The 23,849-nt window shown below is 40.2% G+C and overlaps 2 protein-coding genes across 11 annotated transcripts in view; one reads left to right on the forward strand and one right to left on the reverse strand.

The window, feature by feature from the left end:
* Positions 1-23,849, forward strand: part of ankrd49 (ankyrin repeat domain 49) — a 27,964-nt gene continuing 4,115 nt past the window's right edge. Inside the window, exons 1-3 of one of the 9 annotated variants that reach the window (XR_015427924.1) lie at positions 1-229; positions 3,276-3,482; positions 20,365-20,962. The gene's annotated coding sequence lies outside the window, so the exon portion shown is untranslated. Of the gene's footprint in view, positions 230-358; positions 516-3,275; positions 3,483-8,295; positions 8,454-13,364; positions 14,031-20,364; positions 20,963-23,292; positions 23,656-23,849 lie in introns of those variants that run through there. The other 8 variants (XM_022241190.2, XM_022241192.2, XM_022241196.2 and 5 more) reach the window with 8 other exon arrangements.
* Positions 14,802-23,173, reverse strand: LOC110982637 (uncharacterized). 2 transcript variants are annotated; one of them, XM_022241200.2, is made up of 7 exons: positions 22,942-23,173; positions 22,168-22,261; positions 19,666-19,754; positions 18,703-18,810; positions 17,779-17,844; positions 17,000-17,106; positions 14,802-16,583 (listed from the first exon to the last, which is right to left on the reverse strand). In XM_022241200.2, the coding sequence occupies exons 1-6, from the start codon at positions 23,017-23,019 to the stop codon at positions 17,032-17,034; spliced, it is 510 nt and encodes a 169-aa protein (XP_022096892.1). In that variant the 5' UTR covers positions 23,020-23,173; the 3' UTR covers positions 14,802-16,583; positions 17,000-17,031. The 2 variants fall into 2 exon arrangements, with proteins under 2 accessions (XP_022096892.1, XP_022096891.1); XM_022241199.2 differs by having other exon boundaries at positions 14,802-17,106.

Genomic DNA, 23,849 nt, shown 5'->3' on the forward strand with positions numbered 1-23,849 from the left:
ATACACCCGGAGTACGGACACGGGCTTTTTGGCAAAAAGCCCGTCTCCGTACTCCGACTTGATTTAAAAATTCGTGCCTCCCTGTGATCATGATCAAGCCTCAGCTTTGGAGCATAGATAACGTCTTGTGTTGAGACTACACAGACGTCATTGCCAGGCATTAATTTTCATAAATTTGATAAAGCAAGATGTCGGCGTCCATTGATAGTGCACATGTGCCGTGCAGCAGGTAAGTAAACAAGCATTTGGTGTGTTTATTTTGTCATTGTTGAAGCCACAGAGAAGTAAAATTGTCCTATGATGAAAGAGTCTATCAATTAAGTGGCTATTCTTATCCATCGTGCACTGAGGATTTGTTTAATATTCGTTGATACGTGATCGGTGTACGATATCAAAATTGTACACTGTCTGTAGCGTGCAGGCCCTGGCCTAAAGTACTTCGAGCATGTCGATGGTGTACGTGTATGTAGGCCTACACATCCGGCCACCACCTCAGATCTAAGAATGTGTATAACGTATGTCTAACGTAAAGTATTTTCAAACGATGTAATGTCAACATGGTCAAAGAAAATTGGAATTGTTTTGAGTGATTCACTTCTAAAAATAGTAAATTAGTGTTTGTCTGTTGGAGGTGATCAGTCGATCTGAGCATGGGTGATCAACTCAGTCTTGGCTTGCCAATAACTCCACCTGCTCAATTGCAGAATACCCCATCAACCTCATAGCCAGGTACAAGTCAAAGTGTCACACTCTTCTAAAGGATTTTCACCTTGTACCCACGTAACCAGTCATTCCAGGGGGGCGTTTTTTAGAGTGGTGGGGTCTTCTACAATTACTCCGGATTGACCATTGTCAATTGAACCCAATTGCACATTCAAGCTGAGCGCTGATAGATTTATCACATTCAGTGCTCCTTCAAGAAATTTACACTTCTTGATAATTGTCAAGTCACAATAGCTACCCGTAGCTAGCCCTAACAATCCCAAATCCTCCAATTTCAATTTGATTTTACATACAACCTAGGGGGTTAGGATATTCAAGGAAGATCTGTGGCCAGGTACGTGTACACGTACAAATACAGAAATCTTTCTAATCTAAGCAAGGCTTTGCAGTCATGCTGTTTAGCGTCAACACACACAAGTAACGTCAACAAAGCATCAACAACTTGAATATACCCTCTACAGATTTAAAAGTGGTTTTATTGTATTTTAGAGACTCCAACAATTGCCCCTCTATAAGAGAAACACCAAATTTGCTTCCAGATAAATTGGCAGATTCTTGCTGGAAAACGAAAATTTTCCGTGATGTATTGGGGCCGCTATCTTTGTATCCTCTGCCATCCATGGAAAAAAAAACAACATGGTGGCCGGTCGGACTGCACAAAGAGGCCCGACTTTGTCACTCAAATTTCAACATTAAAATATCATTTCAGATATGTAGGATCTTAATTAACATTTTATGTAAAAAAATTGCATAAATATGGTTGAATAACTTGTTGATGCTTTGTTGCGCTCGTTGACGCTAAATAGCATGACTCAGGCTTTGTCCACCTGTAAAAAGGCAGAACGTTCCACATTTAGGAATTTCTGTACATGTACGCTTGTGTACCTGTATGCAAAATGTCCAAATTCTACTGTTAGTGTGAGTTAAACTTATGGCCTTGCTAGCGCCAATGTGTAAGGTTTTATTCCTCCCAGACATGCTGAGAGACCTGAGGGAAGTTGATACACATGTAAGGCCTTCAGTATATCACATTGCTTGTGGGGTCCGTCTTGGTTTGATACCACGCCCCCTTTTGTATTCTTTCTTCCTTTTTTTTCAGTCACGTCAGATGACTTTCTTTTTTTGGTAGATGTATTTTTTGGGAATATTGATGGGAAATACACCTACTGTAGGCCTGTAGTCAAGAAAATGACCTGCATCCATTTGTAACTGACTGGTCTGGTTACTGTTTCCAGTGCTTTAAACTATTACAGTAGAACCAGACGGCAACCAGTGTGAAGTGCCATTCGTGCATTACTACACTGTACATGTACAGTGTACATGTAGCCACTCTGAATAAATTAATTGGAAATTGACACTGGTTTGAGACGACCGGTACATGTGTGATGTACATGTACATTGTAATTTATTGAACCGTCTTGTAGAAACCTCTGGCAAACTCATGCAGAAAATATGTGGTGTTCTTGCTTTTCAAAGAGATTGTCCAATTTGTAAAATATTGACCCCTCTCACAGACAGCCATCTTCGTAGGAAAATTACAACTGTGTGTGTATATCTACACGTGCATGGATTGTGTAAAATACTCAACACACATATACAGTGTATGTACATGTAGTACATATCCCTCAAAGTTTCTTCAATATTGTGCCTTGTGAAAATTTGAAGCCAAAAACATTGATGCACTTGGCAATGAAGTGAAGTCATTTGAGAGAGGTTTGTAATTCAGTTCTTGTGGTAGTTTAGCGGCTTTTCTTCACATTTTGTAGCTATACATACTTGTAATAAATGAAGTTCAGTGTTTGTCTGTTTGTAAAAAGATTTTTTTTTGCGCCTGTGAGTTTATTTACATGTAATTTGACTGTAAAGGAAAAATACTAGCATGCACCCAGTACACATGGCACAGGTCACAGAAGAACCAGACAGAAGAACTTGCAGGGACCTGTGAGGGAATACAGCGCAGCTTCATATTTCAGCAGATCAAGAAAAAATCAGAAAAAAAGCAGTTCTAGCAACATTCTCAGGGCCAAAGTGTCAAACTCGTCACACTGGTCCTGAATAAATTTGATGTACTGTATAATACAGAAATGTGTTCATTTTTTTTGTTCGTTTTGGTTAGTACTGATAGATACATGTATTACACACTTAACCAAGTGGACATTTACAGACTGTACATATTAGGATATGGCAACTGACGGTCAGCTGAAAATGTACATTATGTAACAAAAGAATTTGTGAGAACTTCTATGCATTATCAGTGAATGAATCGTTGTACACATGTAGGCCTACGCGTACACATGTACTACAACTAAATGAGTGCAACACGTGTTGCTAAATTGGGAACTGTACTGTATCCTACATGAAGCATGACATGAAGTTGACAGGTACATGCGCAGTTATGCCGACGCTGCGTACGTACAGTACTTGTATAGTACAGGTACATCAGGTAGCAACACTGAGCTTGAAGCAGGAAATTTGCCGCCCTGAAGTACAGTACATTCAGAGGTCAGGACACCAAGCCCGGTAATTTATTCCCTGATTGATTTTTCTCTCAGCTTGCGCTGATGCCTGCCGGGCTGGTCACTGTGCCCTGTCGGTACACATGTATGCTAATCACGACACCCTTGCCGGCTGCCGACTGCACGGGCTTGATGACTCCACAAATCACTCTAGCCTCACAATCGCCGAATGTTGGCTGCTCGACCACACAGTTTGCTCCCAGCTGTCTCTACACATACATTACATGTACATGTAGGGCACATGTGAGTACTATGGAATGTCTTTATTTAATGTCTCCATGTTCGATTTGTTGGGTATTTATTTGATTGATCTGTTGTGGAATTCAATTAGCAAATTGAATTAAAATGGTTCTGATTTCCAATGGCACCTTGTACATGTTTTTTTCCTCGTTTTCTAATATTACCGATGATATTGCAAGGTATGCACCTGTTATTAAAACCCTCCTATGCAAAGATTCTAGACACAGTTGTTATATTAGTCAAAATCAGTCAAATTTTCCGTATATGTGTCTGCCGCACAGTAAATTGTTGCGTACATGTTGGTGGTGTACCGTGTTATTTCACACTTCCACTCCAGTTGCTGTACATGTTTATCGCCGTTAATCTTTGTACATCAAAAACTATGGTCAGTAGGCCTACATGAGTACTTGTCAGCTTGTTGATTAGAATTTATTGTGTGTTTTGGCAGCATTTTCTTTAAAAGTTGTAATTGATCCATTGCTGTAGCATGGTACAGCATTAGGCTGTCCATACATACTGCATTAATTTTATGGTTCTGATTTCCAATGGCACCTTGTACGTGGCTCCAACTGAGGATGGAAACCCTTTTTTTATGCCTTTGACTCTGTCTTATACATATGAAGCAAACTATAGCACAGAGAGAACCACCCCCCTGCCTTTGTGTTGGTCATTGTTGTACTGGTATCTCAGGAATTCTTTTCAGACATCTAGGGGGGGATTTGTTAAGTGACAATAGGATGGAGTGTGTTTAGGGATTGGACTTGTTGGGGGTACTCCTCTGTCCCATACTGTCTAGACTCCAATCAAGGAAAATCTTTTAAATGCTGCCAACCCTGCCTGGAATTTCTTACCAAGAGAAAAAATGAAATTTTAAGCATTTTAAGGGAAAGTACTGTAAGTTTTAGCCACTTTTCCTCCAACTGCCTGTCCCACAGTAGGGGGAAAAATGAGAACCGTAAAATTAACTACCGGTATGAGCAGCCTTCTCTACATGTATATATCTGTACTGTTTGTCATGTTTATGTTACAAGATGTACCGGTATCATTCTTGCAATTACCATATCAACCAATGGGCTGTAAGATGACCCCCATATTTCAAGAAACAATTTCTTTTCCAAATCAATCATAAAATACACATGGAAAAATAATGATTAAAGGAAGAAACTTGAAACCTGTAACCAGATACAAGAAAAGTATGCATTCCCACATAAAGTCAGGAGATGACTCACCTGCTAGCTGCTTTTTTTCTTTCTCAAACGTGTATTGAAGCTGCAGTACGTGCATTTGGGTGCTGAGAAGAAAGCTTTTGATAACTTGCTTAAGTCAGAGTAATATGAATTGAATGATTTACAAGCCTGAAACCATCTTACTATCAGGCTTCTATGGGAGGTACATGTATTTAATTTTCTATGAACTTAAAATAATTACAATCCAACGTGTTAAATAGCATCTATACATGTAGGTCTAGTCTGTATACCTTTGAGCAAGGTGTTGAATTTTAGTTTAATGTTAATGGAAGTCAACAGAAGCCTGAAAACCGGCGCGAGCCTGATAATGGATAGTGATAGCTGTTTACATTTAAACAGCCGCGCAAAGTGTGGAGAGTAAGGATGGGAACCCGTTGCGTGAGTAGATGTTATGCGTGCCAGATGCCTGTACGTGCTCGCTCATTTAACATCTTCCCAATTCCCGTAAAAGCCAGCATGCGGGGTACCGGTAGCTTGTTCGTGATCCTCTGCACACATTGCGAAATACCCAATTTCCGGGATGCAAAGTGAAATTGGCCACCTGTACCTGATCAGCCAAACATAAGAAGAGCGATGATAATATAAAGTCACATTAATAACAAGGACCTATTTATGTCCCAAATCTTTGTTTTTTTTTCTTGTTTTCTAATATTACCGATGATATTGCAAGGTATGCACCTGTTATTAAAACCCTCCTATGCAAAGATTTTAGACACAGTTGTCATATCAGTCAAAATCAGTCAAATTTTCTATATATGTGTCTTTGTTCTGAGGCAAATCAAGTGGAAGGAATTTTTAGCTGTTTTTGACAGTTACAGCAGGTTTGTAAAGACCCAAGGATCTTGTTATAACAGTGTTCCACTGTACATGGCACTCGCAAGTATGTGTAAAACATGTGCATAATAAAAATTGCCTATGCCTCAAAGTTTGTCAAGCCAGGAAAAGAAAATATTTGTCTTGCCATAATTAACACAAACTCTCCATTATTAATGGAAAAAAAATCTTAGGTCCCTTAGGTTGTACCAGACATTTGCAACAAATACATACACTTACAGTACATAATAACTGGCAGTGTCTTTATTCTAGGATTCCTTCAGAATTGAAGCATTTTGAAAGTGTATCCTGAATTGGACGGGTTTCTATTTGTGACGTAGCAGTTCAAAAAATCATTCTGCTCCTCTTCAGAAAGTTAAACAAAAGTTGTTCATGAAGCAAACATTTTGCAAAGAAAGCTTTTTTTTTTTATAACTGTACAAAATATAAAAGGAAAGCAAGAGTTAAGGGCCGGCCATGCAGTACCAGTGTATAATGCCGTCCTTGTAAAATGTAAATGCACCTACCAGTACCTGCCAATTTTCATTTTGCCATTGGTAATGAACTGTTCGTGGCGTTGGGGTTTCCTATTAATGCAAAGTTGCGTCTTCATCACAAAAAGTGTGATGTCATTTCAGGAAGAGTCCTCAGTATCACATGTACCCGGTAGCATGTATCCTCCCTGAATTATGTAATAATTTTTTGGGGGGTAATTTGCTGATATTTTTTATTTTCTTTCTCTTTGATCTATCATTGTTCTTTTAGTTCACAAATATCTAGGGAAGTAAGCAAAGTGTCTTCACAATATTTTCAGAGAGCAAAATTTAAGTTCACACTTTAAGAAAGGAAAAACACGCACGCCTTCCTGCAATGACAACACATCAACTACCTGCAACGGCAACCTCTTTTGTTAGGAAAAGCAATGAAAACTTTTAGTTTTAAAAAAGACTGCAGTTTGCAACAATCTTATTGCAACCAGAAAGCGACATCAAGTTTCATATTGTGAGCAGAATACGTATGTGTAATATGTACTGTATGTGTACATTTCTGTCTTATGGGGCCCTTTAAGGTGATCGATGCTCAACAGATGCGGACTTCAGCCTCTTTCCTGCCTGCTCTGTCTGTGTGCATTCACCGTGACTCAGACCTCTCATTATTATAAGTTAAGCATCCATGTACATGGGCAGTGCGTTTTTTATGGAATTTCTTTATTGTTTACATTATGGGCACATTGTTTACATGTACATACATGTATGCATACTGGTACATGAATTTCCCCCAGGGAGGAAAGTCACAATGCATTTTCAGTTGTCCGGTTGACTGAATCAGGATCGGCATTTCTGCTGAAGGTGTTCGCCGACAGCTTCAGATTCTTTACTCACTCTTCACCTTGTTTGTCACTTTTTGGCACACACTCACTCGTATGCAGTACATGTATGCTGCATGGTTTGTCAGCAAATGGAGCTGCTCTCTGAGATGTAAGCAAAGGAGGGGTGCATTTGGACATTTGGAGGCTTCTGTAGACATCGAGCCGTCATCCTCCTAGGGATGTGCAGAAACAGTGCTGTCAACATCTGTGTTTGGCCTGGTTCAGTCAGTGGAATTCCGTTGCCAAACATTTTTCAGTTGACATTAAATTTAGCCAATTAGTAAAGTGTGAATTGTTAATGTTTCCGTTTTTCAAATCTGGGAAATCATACGTGAGGAATTCCAACCGAATTTTAAAAACATTTGACTTCTTCTCAGACAACAAATTTCCTTGTTTTTACTCCACACACGTGCCTTTACATTGGAAAAATTTACATGGCCTACAAAATCTTCTGCAGATAGGTATTCACAATTTTTTTTCTGACTCCCCAGTTGCATGCCTAAATTCAGAGTCAAAAACTGCCTGTACTTTCCAGTGATCTCTGAAATAAATTGAGTGTACATGTATGCCTATGCAGTATGTAATAGGCATACACATGTACATGTATGACGAGAACTCACAAAATCCAAGAGAATCCATCGATCACACAACAACCAAGCAATCTGTCTTTCTATTCTTTTTGCACTTCGAGTGTAGTACATGTATGAGAGTTGTGGAAAGGAAGATTTGTCATTTATTATTAATCCCTGGAGACAATGTCCCGCATCACACTCTGGAGAGAGACAGCTGTTGACTTGATTGGTGGTTGCTATTACCCCTACACTCACCAAGGTAAATGTCCTGTGCAGGTGTTGACCACAAATTTGTACAAGCAATGCTCCTTTGTAAGGCCAGTCTAATCAAGTACCGGTTATTGAATTCTCAAATATTTGGACTGTCCATTTGATTTAATATTTGATTATTTGGTTTTACCAAATAGCGAAAAAGCAGAAGCAAAATTCATGTCGTTATAAATAGTGAATACTGAAAAACTTGGAGGAAGAATCATTTGGGGGCTGATTGTGGGCATGTGCATTAAGCATTTACAGTTTAACTTGCAGTATATTAAAGCGCCCATATACTTTCAGCGTGCAGTTTTGGAACCAAATCATTGAATTTGGTTCATTTTTATGTCCAACATTTTCAGCTACAAATGCTTGATTTTGAAAATAAAGAATGGAACATTTAGCGATCCAATAGACAAATATTCAAATAATTGGCACAGCTCTAACTCTTGTTTCACAGCAGATGGTAGTATTTATGTAAAAATAATTTGGCAAATACTCATCAATCCTCTACTTGGTTGCCATTTCATTACCTGCAACTTTTTGTCACAAGACATTGCTGCATTCTTCCGTAACCTTTTTGATTTCACACAGTTGGTCACCCTCACTTTTCAAACACTGTAAGTGATCTTTCAATCCCAGGGTGTGTCGCCCGCTGTGCGGGCCTTCAACAAGTCAAGGAATTGCCTCCAATCACACAGTTAATGATTGCACAGAGCAGGTGACGTAGAAAACATTTTGCATGATCCAGCTCTTACGCACTTGCTGTAGTCTGCACGTGTTGCCAGTGTTTCCGTGTCAACGTAAACGCATATATGTGTATCTGTACTTGTATGCACTGCACTGTATTGTTATGCCATTTGAAACATTGAGGGCATCATGAAACAGGGAGAAGTCAACATGTTGAGACATTTCCAAGGACAGATATTTTTGAAGATTCCTTTTTGGCAGAGTAAAGATGTGTAACTGTCCCATGTACTTTACATGTACATACATGTACATGTACCTATTTACTTCAGCGTACCAATTTCCCAGTGCGGTTTTTGTGGTATTGCTTCCCCAAAAGGATTCATGTACACATAGTTGCCATGACTGCATAGTTGGTGATAATATTACAATTATCAAAACACAGTTGCATTGCTGAGGTACCGGACCGGTACATTCATGTAAGCCCTGTCAGGAATATGTAATTTGCATTTGCAGCCAAAACAAAATAATCAATTTACATTTACATGGAAACAGTTAGAAAATAAAAAAATTGAACATTGCAGACTTTCTGGAATGATTTCAAAACTTCCTGAAAATGCCAAAGCTTTGAAGGAAAGGGTAAATGTGCTGAAACTCCAACTAATATAAACATTCCTTTGGAGGTCCAATGCTAATTCGCCGTTTTTATTCTGCGTCCGTCCGTCAGTCGAGCGCTTTTCAGACTTGACATTTATTCACTTCACCTGAGGCTGCCGTCGGTTGGAGCCTAGTCTCCGGCTGGAGTGAGCTGGCACTGTCAACAAGGCGTAATCAGCCGGCTTAATCAGATTCTAACAGATAGAATGTTTGTAATTTAGGAGATGGGATGAGTTTCAGGTGAGGCGCGTGATGTGAGATCATCCCCTCCTGAGACTGAGATCTGTCGTGCAGAACTTTGGCTTCCAGTGTATACGTGTACTGTATTTACGTACACTGTACCATGAGTAGCATGCGTGCAGAACATAAACAAGAGCAACGGCATATTTTTATTTTGAGGAAGAGGGTTTTTTACGACTGTTTTTGTCACTGGTTTTTGGTGATCCTACAGTGTTGTGAGTTTAGGAAAATGATGTTCACTTTTATATACATGGTACTTACATGTACATTTATATATACATGTATGCTGTAACATTTGTGCAGCAAGTTTAATGATTGTTGGTTTGAGTACAGGGTGATTGCTTATGTCATTTTTCGAATTGAAGGGATTTTCCCATCTCCAACAGAGTTTTGGGGTGATGATGAAAAAAATTTATTTCATTTCGGGAGTACAGTAAAACGAGCCCGTGACGTGGTCTGTTGAGCATTGCATTTCTCCTCAGTTTCTCCTTGGGAATGTAGAAAACTCCACGAATTACCTCAGAGGGGCCGGAATTTTTCCCTAGCTTCATCTTATGGAAAATAGAAAGCTCGGTGGATCAGCTCAGGAGGTTTGCACATTGCTCGGCATCATCTGTGAGAAAATTACAATGCTCAGTGGAGCACCAGCAGGCTGGGCTAGTATTTTTTGTTGAGGAAAAATAGAATGCTTAATGAATAACCTTGGAGGGTTGTATTTTTCGTTCGCTTCGATTTGGAGGAAACCAGAATGCTCACGGGACCACCTGAGGAAGCTTGTGCGGTACGTTTTTCCCTTGCCTTCACTTGGTGAAAATTGAATTCTCCACCGATCACCTCGAGAGGCTATTTTTACTGCACCTCCCTAAGCAGTTGGTGTTTACACATGTACATGTACGTGTGGTTTCACCGAAATTTTTTAGGAGGCACTTGTAGCCTTTTCTCCTGTCCTGTAATGTTTGTGTTGCTACAGTATTTGTGGGTTCTGTACATTTGTACATGTATGTAACTACGTGTATACTAATTTGGCCATTGTACATGTGTTATTTGAGAGACTTTAAATCCAGATTGTACTGAAAAAACTAACAATCCCTTGGAGTCCACCATTTGAGTCTCAGTTAAAACAGCAAGAGTTTGTCCTTGGCTGTTTGTTTTCTCCGGGCCACCATGTACAGACTGATTGCCTCGTCAAACAAAATCCTTTTAGCTATCCGGCCCTATTTGTTTGACTTCTTCTTGTGTGGGTGTCCTCATTCCGCAAGTCAAACAAATTCTACGGGTCACCTCTGAGAGGTGCTTGGGCATCTAGCATTTGAGTGTCCTCATGTGAGGAAGTGATTTCGCATAACTTTTATTCGTCAGTTCGACCTCTGTCTGAAGGAGTGTGATGAGATTGCACTCAGACGTTTGCACCAGTAGGTTTGTGTGAAACTTTCAGTTTGGTTTCAATGATGAATATTTCCAGGCTAGAAATATTCATTCTTGAAATAAAACTGCAGGATGTATTTGTATGTGTCTCCAAGACATTTGGAGAAGTCTCGGTGTTGAAGCAGGCCAAGACTAATTCATGCAGTCAATTCCATTGGCAGGCCCTGGCATCCGGGCACACATGCAAGTGCACAGGGCAGGATGAATGATGACAAACGATGTTTTTGTCAGAGTTTGCATGCATTGATTTAGGTTGTGACTTTGCTCAAAACTGGTTGAGTTGTGATGGGTTTGCTGGGACTATGTATACCGTACATGCAGCATGGGTTTCACCATCAATTTTAGATCAACACATGAAGACACGGAGGAAAAAGATGTGACCGATGTACATGTATACCGCTTGACCTTAATCTGTAGTAAAACAATTCAAACAGGCTTTAGTGTGTGTACACTACATAGTCCAGTCCATGTACTGGACATACGTAGGAGTGCAACTTTTGTAAGAGATGTCAGGTGTTGCCGGTACTCCGCATCTGATGATTCCCAGTGGAAAAACCAGCAATGGAAACTCCAGAATGTCAGCACAGTGTGGCTTACTGCCCTCCAGCCAGCTTTAATTTCCAGAACAACACAGCGCTACATCACGTACACATGCACGTACACTGTTCCAGCTCCAGCGTGGCAAATCCCATCATCAGAAAATGGGAAATCCACGCTGAGTGGGCAAATTTGGTTTACACTTTCGACAGCTTGATCTGGAAATGGCAAACTTAAGCCAGGTTTGATGTTTGGCCGGATTCGAGAGTTTTGTTGTTGGCACTGTTAGGATTGGCTATCGGGATGAAGGCGCTCATAGCTTTGCTGATAGTGTTACAGATGATCAACCTGTTTACACCAGAATTTCACTCCCGAGGCTACTTCAGAGATACTGCTTGAGTCGACTCGAGCTTGTCTGATTACAACATGTACACGTATCAGGTTTTTTCCTAAATTTGTCGTATTTGATACATGCAACCATCGGATAAGACATTTTTTTTCCTTCACCATGTTCACTGTGAAAGGCCTCTGGACTTACATGTAAGCCAAATTTCCCAGTTATAACCAGAACCTTTTTATACATGTGTAAAAGAATTGGGGGATTAAGGAGAAGTTTAGACCAGAATTCATGACAGAATTTTGTTTAATAAGAAAGCTCTTTTTACTATAGTTTGGTAACTATTGGTACATTTCCATACAACTGTATGTATATGTACAGTGTAACATAGAGGCCATTGTTGGATGCAGCTAGAATATGAACAAGGGTACCTACAGGTATGTATATTGAATGAAACTCATTAAATACATGTAGATGCAATATGTTTATAATGTATTTTTTTGAAAACTGTTCCATAAAATTTGATTGTTTGTACATGTGCACTTGTAAAGATGTAGAGAGTGTACCGATGTACTTGTACATGTGAGTGCAGTACATCTGTGACGCAAGTATACCAATCACAGTACACTTTAATGAGTGTTTTATGAATTAGTGGTACATTGTACATGTAAGTCCTCTTGGCAACCTTGACAGTGTTAAACACTAGAATCCGACGGAAAATCAATCAAAATAAATCCAGGTGTTGGATGAGTATTGCTGTACCATGTGCCCGTCAAGCTGCATGAAAGGCTTGAATTCGGTTACATGGATTGGCGTCACTTGCAGAAGAACCAGCTAATCGGAGCTGTACACGGCCAATTGGATGGCTTAGTATTCAACAACGCATTTTTTTTAAAGATTAAGATCTATCTCGTGTTCTGTGACACATAAGGCCGATGGGGATGGAGTGAAGTTAATGCGTAACCAAGAGTGATTAATAGCTTTGATGTGTGGTACAGAATAGTTGGTGGGCGTCGTTGATTTCTGCATGGCTGGCTATATTGCAAAACGAAGAAGCAGTTTGGGTGTGCGGCCGTGGCGAATAGTGATAGATGAGTAGTGATAGTGCGTCATTTGGTAGTGATGGATGGGGGGGACGTGAACTGCGATTGAAGGGCTTGGGGTTTATTGACTCCCACCTCCAAGGCACTCTCCTTTAGCACGCCTTGAGGAAACAATGTCGGCAAGAAGGAGTTCCTGTTCCGTACATCATATACTTAAGCACACAAAAGTGGAGGATTGATCAATCCAAAGTATGACACCGAATACAGTTCAAGCAAATACTTCCCTAGTTTTTCATCAATTATTCCTTGCTGTTCAAACTCACATGCAAACTCACAGTGCGTAAATGTTAATCAGGCACATTGGCATTGTATTGTGATGTCCACATTAGCACAGCATCAGTAGTGTACATGTATGAAAGCACTTCAGTGAGCGTGTGTGCATAATGTGATGGGGTGCCGCGCCTCATGGGATGTTTTACAGTCTGAGGGAGCAAGGGGGCTCCTCCCTGAGTAAAAAAATAAAAAAAGGGGGGGGATGAAAAATGGAGGAAAGGGGATGAGAATCACCTACATGTGTTTGCTTGAAAATCCCCTGGAATTACCCCCATCCCCACCCACACTGCTGGTGATGAATGCTTTGCCTGCCCGGTTGGAAAGTCTCCCCCCCCCGAAAAATCCTGGCAACATCCATAGGCAGATGTGCATGTACATACATGTACATGTATGAATGGCTCAAACTAGTGTGACTGGATTAAGCTCGTTCATCTTGCGTGCTTGGCTACGGCTGCTAGCGCATCTACTTGTACAAATGTATGTTACTGTCCTGCTGGCATTCAGTGCAATAAATCTGTGTGATATGGTACATGTCGTGCACTAAGTGCCATCTAAACATAAATCTGAATTTGAATTACGATGCACTCCATTTCTGTTTGTGTTACATGTAGTTGAATCATTTATCCCTGGGCATCCTGGGGCCACGTTGTCAGCAGAATGCACCACAGAGACGTGATCATAATTCATGAATTTGCTGGAAAGGCGGAAGACCAGCCCTCGGGCCATTATTGGAATATATACACCACTGCATGTACCATGGACCTCACACAGAAATAACTCCAGCGATTCAATTATGATTTAGAGCACCTCATGAGGGGCCAAAAACAATTTGATTTGTGGCTAAAGGTAGTGCTAATAAACAGCACGTTCTAGTTACCGATTGCATGGCCTTGCTGCCGTTATGACTAGCTGGCATTCGCAGTGAATAGTTCCGAGATCAATACCTTCCAAACGTAGTGTTTGACAAGACTTCAAGTCGACACTGCTTTCAAAAGGAAAGGGAAATGTACACATACACGTGTATAGGTCTAAAAAGAAGGTAAGCACCATTTCTTTAACTTTCGTTTAAACTGGACAAATTGATTGGGTTTTAAAACTTCACCTTTTTTACGGCGATTTTCCACATTGATGACAAAAAGATGGCTGTTTGCAGGCTTTGAAGTGCATGCCCATCTTTGTTTTGTTCAAATAGGTCTGTTGAGTTCAGAAGCTTTGCTGTTTTTGTCAGGAAATGGTCAATACTACGTTTGTACACTTTGTGGTGTGTAAGACTCAAAGCGTAGCATTGTGGTAAATACTAGCCAAAGTTTGCAGCAGCACAACGTGACTACATGTATATCTTTCGAGAAGGTAAAGTTGCCGAGCCACTCATGTTCCCCAAAGTGATAGTCACGTCATGTTGCCGCAGACCTTCTCTAGTATTTGCTAAATTGTGTGCAAATTGTGTTATAAGATTGAGGATACAGTAGAAAAGTCATGCCCGGTTTCTTGTTTTTTACAATTTGTTAGTTTGGTCTATAGACGTTTTTCACCCACGTGACTAAATGTAAACAATACAACCACGTGTGGACCGCCTTGGCCACGGTGATCGCATGTATACCTATGGGCAGCTTCAACCACTTGCAAGCACATGTGCAAACGCTGCATGCTTGACTAGTTTATCTTATTTTCATTTTTGAAGATCATACTCAGTGTTTATCAAGTGGGAATTCCTTAAAAACATAAAACACTTCCCAGCTTTTTACACTTTTTGACCTGCTAATACTGAATAACTTGTTTAGAGAATACATGACTTCAAAAGGCTTGCATGTATACTACTTTACAGCATGTGATATTTTATTCTAAACCATATAAATTCACAAATAAAGTGAAAAGTAGCTACAAATATAGAATGACACAGCATATTTTCATAGCCAAACAAACGATTAAATATGTGTCATAAAGTTGCTCATTCCAGGGAAATCGGGCCACATAAATGTACAGTCAGACTTCCCAGAGACAGTCATTTTTCCTGGTTGGCAAAACTGGGTAAAATGTAAAACAAAAAATTTATCAACGTGAAAGTTAGCTTAAATATTACGGCTGACAACTAGACAAAAAAAATCCAGCTTTGTCCAATTATTCAAGTGTTTAACTTCATGCAGAATTTGTCGACCCTTTCCAAACGCACATTGGGTCGACAAATTTCGCGCATTGTGATTGGCCAATGCGTTGCAAACTCTCGGTGGTGCACTAATGTGGAACAGCCGTATTGTACAGAATACACGTTAAGTTCAGTAAAATAAAAACCTGCTTTCATACAGTACATGCACCTTACTTTTGTCTAGGGAACTGCTCTGCTTTTTGTGCAGACAAGTTCCCTGATCTGAACAAAATCCAATTTCATTTATTCCCAATTTCATTACCATTCTCCAGTAATGACTGTCTTATACTTAGAAAGCAATAGGGCATAGCATCAGCAACGTAAAGTTAAAAATAGAGACATACATGTACATGAACATCGAAAAAGTATTAAAATGGTTCTTGAAGCCGTGTTCTTCCCGACAATGAACAATTTTCGACCAGTCTTTTACAAATTCGTTAGGTACATGTACATGTAGAGTGTGTATGTGATTCTGAAACACACCCATGATAGAGGACCATATACAAGGAATGCGTGCGTGCTTAGATACACGAATGGCTTATTTGATTGGGGTGTGCCTCCAGCCTGAGAAATGTCCGGATCAGAATACTGAAGTCGACACATTTCAAATTGCAGCACGTCACCTTACATTGATTCATAAGTGCGCAGGACATGTAATGTACCGGTAGTGGAATAAAAAACAGGAAAAGTGCACATTCACATGTACGTGTACTCAAACCTCTCCTGGATGTGTACATGTGTACATTGTAAATGTACAGTTGTGCACCTTAGATGATCAATTTTTAAAGGATATGGTTTGTACATTTACTGTTACTGATACGGCACAGTGGCTTCAAGACTATAATATCTCAGTTTAGTGTAAATAATAAATTTGATAATCTGGAGTCTAATGTTCAAAAGACACATACACGCACCTCTTAACCCTTTAGATATATTTCAGACACACATATGCTTTCACCTGAGCTTAATGATAGCTATTAACAGTAAAAAGACCCTTCACCGAGATAGTTTCATATGCATGTATTTACGCAGTACTTATGTGTACATATAACAGGACAGTTTTTTTCATGTAGAGAGAATTTAATGGAGAAAAATATATTTATAATTTCCTTGTGGATGTTGTGTCACATGTGTATGTAGAAATTTTTATGCTAAACAATACAGAACAACCAGTGTGGGTTTTACTTTGTAATAACATTTGTATTTTTGTTATTGATAAAAAAAAATCAAGACAAAGCTTTAAGGACCAAACCGAACATTTAATTCTTATCTGAGTTGTATAATGATATCTGAAGAACAAAACTTTAAAATGTTAGCCATATGTACATATATAAAAACCTGTGCTATCGGTGTTGTACTGGTTAATCTAGCAGACTACATGTTCACGGATGCAGGCCTGGCACCTTTTGATGCACTGAGAATTGTGTAGCTGATATTCATTTTTTATTTCTGTGGAGGGATATAAAGATGATATTTACACACAGGTGTCAATGTATGATCATCGTGATCTAAGTTCCAGTGTAGCCATTCAACAATACAGGGACAATACAGGTTTTTTTTGAGGGGGGGTTGTCTTAACAATCAATCCCTTGTTTTCAGGTTTTGTCGAAACATTCTACCAGCATCAAAAGTTCTGTACTTGCAGGGAGAAGTAGATTCCTTGACCAACAATGGGGGATGGTTGTGTCTTACGTGTACATGTACGTGTACATGTAGGTACAGTGTACATGTACATGTATCGGTCAGTTGAGGGCAGTGTTTATTTTACATAGTTTCATTGGAGTGTATTGCTTAGAATGGGAATTTTTAGGTTTTTTGAGATAGTAGGCAGACGCATGGTAACTTCAGAGTGACTGGTAACATACATGCATCAACAAGCCTCCACTTGGTGTGCTGTCTAGCGATTACCGGCCAAGTAGCCCTTGGAAGTGAGCTGCTGGTAGAGGGACCAACTAGTTATCACAAGGTGCATCTGCAGAAAAATGAAAAGAGCTAATAAGTCATTCAGAGGGGCCATTGAGAGAAAAAGACTTTCAAAGTATACAGGCAGGGTGACAAATAGGAAACCGTTGATGATTAGGGCATTGCCTTGCTTGCATCTCAGACAATGCAATGAGACAGAAAATGTGAACAGACATCATCAACCTGTGATCAGCCAGAACAAGGTTACTTGAGCGGTTCCATGTGGAATGTGACTTTGCTTTCGGTCAGAAAGCTGTGGTACATGTAGCAGTAGATGGTAAAAAAATTTTTAATGTCTGACTTGAGGCCTCGATTTCTTCCGTCTTCGTCATGTTTCGTCAGTTTGTGTCACAGCGATATGGAAATTTTCAAATGAGGTCAGACTTCTTCTACCGTCACATGACTTCCCAATATTCTTCATGCATAGCAGCTTTTTCTATTAACCCTTGTTTTGCTTCTAGCTCATCCTTTAAAATGCTTCAACATGGGAATCGAGATAAATCACTGGCCCTTGGATTGCCAGGCTTTTCGTGTCAAACTTTCTCTGATAAAGTTTGCATCTGGACTTTTAATGTGTATACATGTACATGTAGCTTGGTTAGTATCAGCGGGTTGGATCAGGTCAGTTGGAATACAATGTTGGAAACATACATGTATGTCTTACAATAACGATTATACTCACATTCCAGATAGCGCGGATGGCAAACCAAATGACCAGAAAGAGGAAATAAGGTTGACTGGCCAGGCCCTGCAAACACAAAGAGATTCAGTTATCCAAACCATGAATCAGACTGTCGATTCTCAGGCCCAGTCCAAGCTCAGCAGCTGTGGCGAGGAGTAAAGCATGGATCTATGGAAGGTGGCCATGGTGGCTCCAGCCAGTGGCTTGAACTTGAAGAGGCTGACATGTACACTATACCAAGAGCCGTGTCTTTTGGATGCAGCCTTTATTTGGCCAGAAAACAGTTGGGCTCAGCCATTGAGTTCAGCACCGTGAAAGTTTATAGATGTAGTTCGTTGTACACGTACAAAATCAGGTACCTGTTACCTGAAAGTTGGCCATGCTTCACGTAGATGGACTAGTTTCAGAGACAGACAGTGCTAGAGCAACATGTACATGTACTGGTTAGTCCATACATGGACGCCCTATCCACAACAAAATCCATTTACATGACCAAATGCTTTCTTATGTTGGCATGTACTGCATTCAAGAAAACACATATCCTGCCTAGAAAAAGACTTCTGCCAAAAAGAAAAGTTAAATAGGAGCGCATACCGGTACAAGGGACATGTACACTGTATGGTCAGTGGCGTAACTCTTGGGGGGGGGACGTGCCCCCAACAGAGGCCCGCGCCCCCTCCCTTTTGAAAGTTTGGACAAAAAATATATATAACTGGCTTTCCAAATCTGTGTTTCAGCTAGCATTTACAATGTACATCCATTTATGTAGGTAGGCATTTAGACAGGCACCTAGTTCAATTATTTTCAGTGCCCCTGAAAAAAAATTGTGCACCCCCGGTGCCCCCTCAGCTGTAGCACTCTAGTTACGCCACTGTGTATGGTGTACTGTATGTATGTACATGTATGTAGTTATAAGTAAATTACCTGTAGCTGGTTCTCAGTGATAACTCCCAGGTACACAATGCAGCCCAGCTCAATCACAGTCCCAATGGCGATGACAACGCTGAAGAAAGCCGCAGACCCAGGGCTGTACTGTAACGCAACAACCACGCAATGCATTCGAATCAATATAAGTGCTTCTTTCTGTCTCTTTTGTTTTTTTTTTTACCAAAGACTCATCATTGGGCGCTGCAAAGCCAATAGCTGTTTGTTAACAAGCACATCCCCAAATCACTTACCAAGCTGAGCACTACATGTACTTATAATCCTGCCCATGTATATTGCATGTGAAGGCACATGCTCAATCCACTCCAATTGAGCCTGACCAGGGAGTACATGTGTGGGAAAATTAATTACACCGTACATGTAACTACAGTCATTTGCAAAAGTTTAAGACCACTTGGAATATTATTGGTATTTAAATTTCTGCCACTGGGCCTGCATTGAATGATTACTTAACATGGTTTACTGTGGTGCATAACATCAGTGTGATGTTACATATCTGTACTTGTCTGAATGACATTTTTTGCAAAGGCAGGTTTTGTATGACTTTTGTCTGTAAGGCAGCATGAGTTAAACAAGGCCAGAAATAAAGGAGGGCACACTAAATATTAGACTGTTAGCATTTCAAAACATTGAAATTAAGTGAAAAGCTGTTTAACCAAGATACTAAGGTTACACATTGGAATTAAATCTACATATAAGTTGCCATGATTGATTGGTTTGGGTGGTCCTAAACTTTTGCAAATGACGATTTCATCACATTTTCCCTTTTCACCCCACTCTCTCCACATTTGTCTAAATGTTCATTTAATCACATCCTTTTAATGATGACAATGTTTCTTGTCTGTCTGTCATCACCTGGTCATGTCTGTAGACTGCTTGAGCATTTATGCTCACTATTTTGGTTCGCTTGTGTGAATCTGAGAAACAAATGATGGAACTTACGCAAAATGCTCCAATGAACATGATGATGGCGGCCAGAATCATGACAACCCCATGTAGACCAATCAGGATGTAGGTCAGAACCAAAATGGCTGCAAACAATCGTAAAAAGGATCATATGGTCAATCCCAGGTTTCTCCCTGATCCTTCAGAATCCATCGGGATGTGTTCATGGAGGATTCTCCTAGAGTTGCAAAAGCCGGTATACATGTACATGTACATACATGTGCACATGTTCATACATGTAGTGCCTCAATCACAGTTAATTTATATTATGGCTTGAATGATGCCCACTGAGCAAATTGTTAACAAAATACCGGTAATCCTAAATTTCTTGTGTTCTTTCAAGGAATCTCTCCCACATCCTCCAAAACCTGCTACACCTGTTAGTTTCTTTTTATTTCACCCTTCCTCTTTACATGTAAAATCACAGGGCCTTGGATCCAACTTCCCCAAACCTTCAAAACCCAAAGCTTTCCTTGTGGATTATATAGGATCTTATTTGGCACGCTAAATATTCTTGCACAGGGAGTTAGGAATGTTTCTCACAGAATCCATGCATGTACAAGTATATTGGGTGTCTTGTTATAGGCTTGAACAAAATTTTGCAGTTTGTTTCCTTTAAAACCAGCTTTTTTGTGTGTTTAATGTTGCTTTTTCGTCGTTACATGCGTTTCTGTTTGGATTTGTGTACATGTGCAGTGTATGATGGATTATGGAAAGGAGCCAATATTCCCAGTGAGTTTTTGGATGACATTTTGCGAGAAGGAATTCATAACCCTGTTGCCTAGAATCACGGTGAAGCAGTCTCCAGCCAGAGACATCAGTATATCATCAGTGATGTGATTGGCTTTGGAGCCCAGCATGTGCACTCGAGCAAATGAAGTGGTGAGGACAGCCCATGCATGTACTCGGTATGAAAATGGGAGTTTTGCTCCATTAGAGACACACCGTTACGTCTATTCCTGTGACGTGATAATCGGCAGTTGGCAGTTGAAGGAGTTAATGTGTTGTGTAAGGCGTGACACTCCACTCCAGACACCCTGAGTTTTTCAGGGAATGTTTCTCGAGTATTTTCAGGTCTCTGTAGCTGGAATCTCCATCAGAGTGGATTGAAATTCCAAAGGCCTTGAATTACTCTATCAGATAATGAATAGTGTCAGTTCTGATTACATGTATGTCGGATTAAGCCATTTCCATCAGTGTACTGAAAGCCTTATTAATTTGTTATCGTGTGACACTTCTGTACACTATCCAAATACCGCTGTGAATTCACTTCAGAAAAACGCCTGCAGGAATCTTTCCCGCAGTCCTGGCTCCATAGTGTACATTCTCCAATTTACAGGTATGTGACTGCCGATATGCAGCATTGTGACAACTGTTGACAGGATGGTCTTCAGAAATGTAGGCTTGTCTGTCCACTTCAAGCCAACTTGTATGCATTTGTGGGGTGTACAACTTCGGTTTGACGTGCATGTGTGTGTTTTTCATCCAATTTGTTGAAAGAAGCCTGAGGGTGTGAATTTGTGAAATTTAGGTCGTTGTAGAATTCCCTCCGGGGTAAATCGTGGCCTGTTATAATGCAGAAAAGCTGGTACAGTGCTGGGCAGTGTCATATTGAGACACTGTTCAAAATAAAATCACTGAAATCAGGTGAAACTGTCAGAAAATTTGGAACTCTAAGTACCGTGTCAAAATCTGAGAACGTGCCATTAGACCAGTTCAGGAGACAAATGAATACATGTACATGAACTAAACAGGAAATCTTGCTTGCCAGTAAGTAAGCAAGTTTGTACTATGGTAATTCAAGAACCAGTCGTAAGCAATACATGTGCATACAGTACGTTGTAATACATGTACATGTAGATAACATTTTGGTCGGTAACTTTTTTGCCAAGCAAATATTTTCGTTGCTCAGCAAATCTCTGTGCTAAGCACTTCTGTTAATTCCGGCCCTTTCTAACTCCCCTTTGGTACCACACCAATTGACTGTGTCAAAAGAAACATGCCATGTTGTTTTTTTCTGCACTCCCCATTTACGTGCAGTCTGTCCATAGTCATGCCGCCAGACCACTGAATGATCTTTTTTTTTTCAAAAGTTAGTTATGTATCAGTTCACTCTGGGTTTTAAATACATGTTGCAATCACTCCGCTTTATTCTCTGAATCAAGTTGTTGGAGGAAAGTTTCATCCTTTTTACATGATGTATTCAGACCTTGCCTTTGGCTGTTGAAACTACTAAACACCTTGTCCTGGCCTCATGAAATTTTTGAACTTTTTTTTTCAGGAGAAGAGTTTTATGTAGAGCAAACACTTTACTGCACTCCAGGTCCCAGTCGGGTTAAAGTACAGTACCTTTATTTTCCCAAAGTATGTGGGATGTCTGTAACTCAATCATCTTTGGACATGTTCGACGAAACATCGGCATACTGTACACTTTTTTTTCTCATTGTGTACTGTCATTAAGTGTTACACATTGTTAAGCTATTGTCTGTAGCAACTTACAGGTTTGTTGGGCACTGCTGTCAAAGCTGCTCTCTCTCTGTAGAAGCTCAAGGAGTCCCCATACATACAAAAGGGCTGTGGCCGCTGCCACCAACTGGAATCAAATCGAATCAGTTGAAAACAATCAAGGCAAATCAAATCAAGGGGAATAGTTTCATATACAGCCACCAGTAATTATTCCCTAAAGTGACCTATTAGCCGTCAGAAAGCCAAAACACGTCCAGAAAAGTTCCACTTAGAATTTTTCAGAGCAGTTCCCAATATTCTGAAGAAATGTTGGGAAGAATTTCCAACAGGACTATCACAGTTTTTCGAGTGAGGTGCATGTAATCATGAACAAGTTTAATAAAAAGGATGTCTCTTAATTTAGGCAGGAAAGAGGGAGAAGCAGTCTTCAATACAACCACTTTGTACTAGTATAGATGTACATGTAGTTGGTTCAGATGTCAGATTCAATAATGAGCAGGCTCGAGTATGTAACAATTGTGAAATTTTTTTCTTCAGTTTACATGATCATCAGCATATTACACTTGATCCCCAAGGATGTGTAAAAAGTTATCCTTTCAAACTTGGAGGACTGAGGCCTGTTAAGGTTGAAGTTTGGTACATTGTACATGTATTGTCCTTCCAGTGCCATTTGTCTGGCACACCCTTATCCACGTCCTCATTGGGCCCTGACCCCAACACAATTAATACCACTGTGGCAAAATGAATTTCGCATATTCCACTCTCGGCCGCCCAGAGGCAATTTACTCCTCTTTCCCCCCTACTCACCAAGAAGAAAATGGTGGACACAAGAGCTCCCTTGCGCAGGGACACGCAGCAGAAGCAGTGCTGGTCCAGAATGGCCATCTTGAGTGTTGTCTCGGTCCTCAATCACCCACAAAGATTGACAACCTAAACTGCCTTTCCCAAAGTTGTTTCACACATCCAGGAATAGCAGTTCACCTGCGCTCTGACGCACTTGCACAATATGCACCACTGCTCAGAGTGCACTGTGAAGTCACCACACAATCCACAAACAAGGTGTTGTTGAAAAGAGCCCCACCTGTTATTCCTTCCCCATGCTGGGAACAGGTTTTAGTCATCGGCTGGAGAACGTTTGAGTTTGTTCACTCACCCGCTTCTACTTAGCATAAGAATAACCTGCACTAAATGCCAGTAAAAGTGACATGTGTACATGTACGTGTAAGTGATCAACTGGGCATGCTCTTGGGGAGTAAGGTTTCTCAGCTGCCTATTTTTTTCCAGATGTTAAGAATGTCTCGTGCAATGGTATAGGATCCTCCTTAATATTGATCTCTCTTTTGAGATGTGTCATGATTTTCAGTGGATCTCATCATCACCTCAAAATCATTAGCATATCACCATGGTTGAGTATTCTCTCTTCAAGTTCTGAAACGGAGGAAGACACCTAAATCATGTTTTGTCATAATATTACACATGGCTTTTTGTGAATGGAAAGAAAGCATAGATGTATGTGCACGTGTATGTATGAGCCATCGCTGCCGTTATAAAAACACGTTTGAACTCCTGTTCTACCAATTGATGAAAAAGTCTGTGACTAATAATTTCACTGCGGAAAAACTTCTCGTCAATGACAGCTGTGGTTCATTTTGATAAAAAAATTGAGAACTAAGAAAAACATTCACAACCAAATATTGTCTGTATATACAGTTGCT

The sequence above is a fragment of the Acanthaster planci genome, linkage group LG16 (genome assembly GCF_054643075.1).
Source record: "Acanthaster planci isolate LZ-2023a linkage group LG16, COTS_SCS, whole genome shotgun sequence".
NCBI lineage: Eukaryota > Metazoa > Echinodermata > Asteroidea > Valvatida > Acanthasteridae > Acanthaster > Acanthaster planci.